Below are 7,260 nucleotides of genomic sequence, written 5' to 3'. Positions count from 1 at the left end.
CTACCATAAAGATTGAAACTTTCTTCCTTATTCTTCTTAATTCATGTGAATTTTATTCCTTTAACCCAATTCCATGTTCTGGGAAATTAAGCTGATGAATCAAAGGAAATTCTCAACCTTCGATAAACGAACTAAAAATTCATCACCAATTTCATTGGTTGGTTTTGTAATAACATGTAAAAAGGTGTGATTTTTTTTCTTCCACTTATCAAAATGGAATGAAGTTTTGGAAAGTTGAATTTTTCTTCTTCTCTAGATTGAAAATTATGCATGTATTGGTGCGATTTATAACCAAACAATCCTTTAATAAAGCAAATAAAGCAATTCCAATTTTGAGTTTCTTTTCTAGAAAAAGGAGGAACTTTCTTTCAAGTACACTTCTTTCTTTTTTTGGCAAATTCATAAGGATGTGAATACAATCATAAAGGAGGCCATTTCAATTAGATTGAATTAAAATAAAATAGGATAAGACATGTTTTTCACATGTTTTTTTAATACGATGAAAAGTTAATCATTTTTATATAGTAATTATAACTTGGTTTTAATTTTAATCAAGTTTATATAGTAATGCAAACATTGCCACATTAAAAATATAATTACAACATTAATTTATCATATATATATTTTTAATAAAAATGTATTGTATATGTATGAAAATAAAATCTACAATACCTGTAATATAAAATATATAATAACTTAACATGTCATTAATATTTTGTATATGTCATATTGTGATATAAAATATATAATCGCATTAGGTAATCAATACATAAAAAACTCATCCACACTATCTTACAATACTTGAAAAGTGAACTATAATAACTTTGAAGAAGATTAGACGTTAAAACTATGTTTAATTTACAACTATTATTTTAACACCAAAATTATTGATTGATGTTGACCTTTTACATGTCTTTCACAAAGTCAAATTTAAATGTTATTATAAATAAATTTCAAAATTTTTTAACTATTAAAAATGTAGGAGATAAAAGAAAATTTAAAATTCTCAATGTTAAAATAATTCGCATTGATGGATAATATCGTTAAAGTTGATTAAAAGAGACAAATGTGAGATTAAATTAGTGTTCGTTTTAATGAATTTGAACCGATGGATGAGGAACAATTTACAGAATGAAACGATATTCTTCATCTGCGACGATAACACGAGATTTGGGATGATTACAAGTGAAATGTCAGCTTTACTCTCAAAAGAAAGAACAAAGAATATGGAGTTGAAGATGAAAATGATGAAAGTATATCTGATTCCAGAGAGAGGTAGAATATAGATTTTTTTTTTCTCTTTATAATAACTTTTACAATTAAATATATTATTAATAAATATTATTTTATATTACTTTTATTACTAAAATTATTTTAATATTTTATTTTCGAAATAAACCTGATTAGTTTCATAACAGATTAAATTAGTTATAACTTATTGGAATTGTATAGAAATTTCAAGATACAATTTCTGAATTAAATTATTGGAATTCAACACAAATTTTAAAGTCAAAATATATACAATTTGTGACAAATTAAAAATGAAGTAGAATAGAATTAGAAAGTTATGTTGAGTTATTTCAGTATTGTTAATATTTTTTTTGTTACGCTCTGAATTTAGATTTCTTGTACAAAAGAGGATTAAATAGGAGTTGAAAAAAGATAATGATACTTAGATAACATTTTTTTGTCAACATTTTAACGTTATCTACGTGTCATTCTGTTATTGGTCTATAATAGTGTTTATGATTATTATTATTATTATTGATTCTGAAGTAATTTTTGACCAATCACAGAATAACACGTTGATGATGTTCAAATGTCGGTAAAAAAATGTTGTCTAAGTATCATTATCATTGAAAAAGAAGTATGAAAGAATCATTAAATATATAGTCAAACTCCCTATTAGAGTATGACAGAAATTATGAACTAGACATATGTTGTCATGTCAAAAACAAAATTCCAAAAGAGAATTCTATGTATTTTGAAGCATCATTGAAAATGCGATTTAAATGATAAAATAGCGGTATACCATCAACTTTAATAATGTAATATATATAATACAATTATCTTTCAGTGAACAATATTAAGAATTGTAAAAGGGATAGATCAATAGTATTTTATTTCACATAATTACCATATTAAAAAGATAGATCAATAGTATTTTATTTTTAATTTTCTTAATATTCACTTTTTTTTTTCTTCTTAAATCAATATATTCTTATTTAAATAAAGAGTTATAGTATTCTTCAAAATTCTAATGTCTGTGTAACTCAAAGAAATTACCTTAATAGTAATAAAGCTACTATTTTATAATTAGCACCTAACATTGAGTATTGAACGGTTCATATTAACAAATAAATATTTCAAGTTCCAATCATAATTGGTGTAAAATAGTTTATGCAAATCAAGAATACAAAAATATTAGTAAATAGTTATAGAAAACAGAGCAATATGTTTGAAGAATTTTGGCAGCAAAATTCTACGTTTCAAGGTTGGGCTGGGCTTTGTTTGAACCCAATGGGCTTGGAGAGTCCACAAAAAACGACAGCGTTTCGATGCAGTGAGTGTCGCCATTGATGAGAGGTCAACTGTGAGTGGGACATGAGAACAGCAGAAAAGCAAAAAGTCTTCGTATCCGTTTGTGTACTTTCTCTGTTCATTCACCTTTTTCTTTTCGCAAACATTTCAAATTTCAAAACACTTCTTCTACTTTTTCTTCTGCTTCTCGTTATATCTTAATTAAGGCAAGCAACAACAACAGCTTCAAACTCAAACTCACTTCAAAGTCCACTTGGCGTTACCACCTTGTCCTTTGCAAAAAACGGTTTTTTTCTCAAATGGGTGGTTCTGGGAGATGGCTTAAGTCGCTCATTTCTCTCAGGAAGCCCTCCGCAACTGATCAAGTTTGTAAATTTTTTGTTGGGATTTTTTTGGTCTTGCTATGTTTGGCTGTGGTGATGCTTACTTGGTGTATTTCTGTATTTATCAGGAGAAGGGTGGTGACAAGAGTAAGAGAAAGTGGAAGTTATGGAGGGGCACTTCAGAAGGGTTTGGGATTGGATCATCCATGCAGAAGGGGCAGAGTGGTGGTGGGTCCTTTGTGGTGGATGATGGGGCATTTGCTGCTGCTTTGGCTGCTGTGGTGAGAACTCCACTCAAAGACTTCATGGTCATCAAGCAGGAATGGGCTGCCATTCGAATACAGGCAGTGTTTCGTGGTTTCTTGGTAAGTAGGACTCTTTTCTAGTTAGCCAATTTAGTTCAATCTTTTATGTTATCATGATGCAGCTTGTTCTATCTTCAATGATTTATTTAACTTTTTGGTTTTTTTTAGTTGTTATGAGTTTCTGGTTTTAACTGTTTAAGAAGCAGAAGCAGATATTCCATTGGTTTATCCCATGCTTGAACTATTTAAGACATGGAATTCTGGACAGAAGAATTAGTACTAGGCAAGATTCGAAGTTAAATTTAGTTTCCTGACATCTTAATTATACTATCATGATGTGAGCTTCTGTAGAAAATTACAAATAGGTTGCATGGTATTTTTGTTCTTGTTTTGTTAATTTCACAATTTTGAAATGTATCATAGTAAAGATAGATGGAAAAGTATTACTATAGATCTATCCATGAAGAAGAGTACAAGAGCCAAGGTGAAATTGACTTCTAATTAATTATTGGCGAGGAACTAATTAACATAACATGTTGTATTAAAACAAGCAAAATGGTTGTGACAGTTCTAGCTGTGATGTGAGTATTACTAAAGATAAGATGTTGCTGAGTTTTGAGGTTCACTGTTTTACTTTGATTTGCTGCTATTGGCATGGTTGGGTATGGACTTGTGGGGCTGCAGTACTATGGGAACAGAATTTAGTGTTTTATCCACAATAAGAGTGTAGCACAATGACCTGGAATTTCTTTAGTTTTCTGAAATTCTCTTGCATTTTGTTGATGGGGGGTTAATTAATGAAAGATCTGGTACTCTATTGGTCATTCATTCACTCTTTTTGGGGTTTCATTAATAGTATACTGAAAGTATATTCCATGTGTTAATGCATTTATGTTGAAGGCAAGACGAGCTTTGAGGGCCCTGAGAGCAGTGGTGAGGTTGCAAGCTATATTTCGTGGTTGGCAAGTGAGGAAGCAAGCAGCTGTTACTCTAAGATGCATGCAGGCTCTTGTGCGAGTTCAAGCACGTGTCAAGGCAAGGAATGTGGGGAAAGCTGTCAGTGAGCCCTGCAATGAAGCTGACCCTGTTCAGCAAGCTGAGGTATCATAAGTTTTTCAGAATTTCCCTCAAGATTGTGTTACATTCTGTAATGTTAATGCCATGTTATACTGGTAAACAGATGTTAACTTTTAGCAAAATTTGCCATGTTATTGCAGCAAGGATGGTGTAACATTCCAGGAACTGCGGAAGAAGTTAAGGCAAAATTACAGATGAGGCTGGAAGGAGCAATTAAGAGGGATAGGACAAAGGCATACTCTCAGTCTAAGCAGGTAATGGAGTAGAAAAGATATGCTTTATTTGTAGTAACCAAAATAAGGTCATCTTAGATATCAGTGTGAATTTTGACATCTCAGCTATGCTGACACGCCAAAAGCCATCAATCATTTGTCATATTTGTAGTATCAACAGTGAGACAATTGCTAATATATATCTGCTTCAATGAAATCTACTTGCTTTCAGAAATCAACAGTGAGTGCTAGTCCAAACACAAAAGGTGCTAGGGCAGTGATTCCTCCTCTCAAGCACCGCAGTCTAGATAGTAAGAGCTCAGGATGGGGCATGTTAGATCGCTGGATGGCTGCAAAACCATGGGAGAGCAGGTCGATGGTAGACATGTATTTGGACTCATCTGACATGACTCCAGCAGTTACTAGTAAAAGTGATCATTTTGTTCTTCCCTTGAATTCTGATCAACAAATTGGCTCAGTCAAAGCAAGAAGGAACGGTGTGACAACCAGGATTTCATCTAAGTCACTTACGACTAGTCAATCAACTCCATCATCTTCATCCATAAGCTCTGAATGCATGTATGATGATAGCCCTCTGTCAACTTCATGCACATCTGAATCACCACCTGTGCCATCTACCAACAATGTTATAGTGGACACATCAGAGGAAGGAAATGTTTGTAAACCAAGCTACATGAATCTGACAGCATCAACCAAAGCTAAACTGAAACCCTATAGGTGTTTTTCTCAGAATTCTAAGAGAATTTTTATGGATGATTGCGTGTCACTTAGCGGAGTTACTAGAAGCAGTTCTGGTTCCTATCCTTCTGCTAATACGTGGAAGAATATCTATGCTACACCTTTAAGGACACGCTATCAAAAGCAATACACAATGGAAGATAAGTAGTTGCTTTGCCATGAGCCCATCAATGAGCCCAACAGCTTGTTGTTCATTTTAATGTCATCAGATGAATGTGTGTCCGAGTTCACAGATAATTACTAATTGATAGTGTAGATAACACAACTAGTGTTTTGGTGTGAAGATGCAAAACACCCTGTTTCAATTTGTAAGGTCGTTTTACGGCAATTTAAGAACAGTATCTCTTTGTTTTGGAATATATTCATGTTAGTTTTGAAGGAACATTTATAATTATTTCACTCTAAGTTGTACTGTCAGAAAGACTGTAGTACAAAATATGAGCTTTAAGAATAGACACTGTTCTGGCTTTAAGATTTTGTGAAAAATATGCACGGGTGCATGTTTGTATGTTAAATTCATAAGCAAGTGGATTTTGAGGGATGAAATAGCACATTAGTTTCATTTATACAGTATTTATGTAAAATATCTGGCATAGCATGCTAATTTTAAGAATGGATTTTCATGTTATATTAAAGGTATATAATTGCACTGTGATATTAATGGTATGTATAAACCAAACACCAATCTTAAAGGCAGAAATAGTTTTGGAATGTAGTTGCTTGTGTGTGATTGTGTTAAACATAACCTAGAACTGTTCAGTATAATTTTCTTAGAGAATATGAACTACCACACGTTTTTGGAACTGTTCAATATCGGAAAAAAAAGCCAGTAGATGTCTTCTGGTTGACTCATTTTGTCCAAGTAATAAATATTTGAATATCAATTCGTGATAATGATTTTAAGAATCACCAAGTCGCATTCAAGGAAAATTAAGACATGCAGTAGCTTTCTGCCATGCTTTTGCAGTTAACCTTTATTTGTCATATAAGCAATATTAAGTCTACTGTCAAATTGGTTCTGTTTGCTAAGCATAAATACTAAACAATTATGAGCTACAACAAAAGAAGTGTTAAACATAATATGTAAATATAAAGTTCTCAAATTAATCTTTACGGTTAAAAATACTTTTATCTAAATTTTAGATATAAAATGTCTTTAAATATAAAAAATAATGAATATAATCCTTTTAACTCAAGGAAATCAGCTGTTTTTAACGTGTTAAACAATGTTTTAAGATTATATTTGGATTGGAATGTGTCAAATAACATATAAAGACTAAAGCCATATCTAACTTAATTTTTATATAAATCTCATGTTGTCTTGTTAATCTTTATATGACAGATCTTAAGATTATTTGGGATGGGATCATGATGGTTTCAAAGTATATAATAATTTCTTCCATTAATATTTACATAAGGATAATTTGAATTCCTCTCAAACCTTTTTAAATTTCTTGTTTGTTTTACTCTTTCAACCCTTCTACTTTTTGCAGTGCATTGTCAAATTTGGAGAAAGAAAAGCAGGTGTTGTAGTAGCAGTAATATAAAGAGAAGATGAAGAAAGCATGAATTCAAGATTAGAATGATTTAGCTGTATAAAAGATTCTTATTTCCTCTTAAGCAACAGAGAGTAATGAATTGGAAAAATGTTGTGGTCCAGGATGAAATGATAAGATGCAATGATGCAACAGCTAGCATGGTCCATTTGGTCCAGTCTCTCATGCTCTAGAAGGACCACAGCTGAACTTCACCAACACTTAAAAAGCTTGTGTGCGTCACTGAACAGTTTGAGCATCAAAGAAAGAAAGTTGATGGACACAAAAAATATACTGATAAAATATTTTCGGTTCCAAATAACAGTTCATAGGTCAATTTCAGAGGCATGGACAAAAACTGGTAAGTGAGACTTTAAGGCAGTATCTCCAAGGCGTTAAAGTTTGACTTGTGCCTAGTGCATGGCCTACGTGAGGTTGCTATTATATTCACAGGATTCCCACGTGAGAGTATGCGCTAACAGTGGCAAAAAATCAGGATGCCACCAAA

General features: G+C 32.0%; 1 protein-coding gene across 1 annotated transcript; it reads left to right on the top strand.

Moving 5' to 3' along the window:
• Nucleotides 1-2,544: 2,544 nt before the first annotated feature.
• On the top strand, nucleotides 2,545-5,763 carry LOC106773690 (protein IQ-DOMAIN 1). The gene is made up of 5 exons (XM_014660426.2): nucleotides 2,545-2,906; nucleotides 2,993-3,229; nucleotides 4,070-4,270; nucleotides 4,387-4,500; nucleotides 4,691-5,763. Exons 1-5 carry the CDS (start codon nucleotides 2,841-2,843, stop codon nucleotides 5,363-5,365), a joined length of 1,293 nt encoding a protein of 430 aa, XP_014515912.1. The 5' UTR covers nucleotides 2,545-2,840; the 3' UTR covers nucleotides 5,366-5,763.
• The last annotated feature ends 1,497 nt before the right edge of the window (nucleotides 5,764-7,260 follow it).

The sequence above is a fragment of the Vigna radiata genome, chromosome 9 (genome assembly GCF_000741045.1).
Source record: "Vigna radiata var. radiata cultivar VC1973A chromosome 9, Vradiata_ver6, whole genome shotgun sequence".
In the NCBI taxonomy this organism is placed as follows: domain Eukaryota; kingdom Viridiplantae; phylum Streptophyta; class Magnoliopsida; order Fabales; family Fabaceae; genus Vigna; species Vigna radiata.
Note: the sequence above shows the minus strand (reverse complement) of the source record. Positions and strands in the feature narration are given on the sequence as shown.

Coding starts and splice junctions, on each gene's coding strand:
- LOC106773690 (XM_014660426.2), top strand. CDS start 2,841: ATGGGTGGTTCTGGGAGATGGCTTAAGTCGCTCATTTCTCTCAGGAAG. Junction 4,271..4,386: donor ACCCTGTTCAGCAAGCTGAG/GTATCATAAGTT, acceptor ATGTTATTGCAG/CAAGGATGGTGTAACATTCC. Junction 4,501..4,690: donor CATACTCTCAGTCTAAGCAG/GTAATGGAGTAG, acceptor ACTTGCTTTCAG/AAATCAACAGTGAGTGCTAG.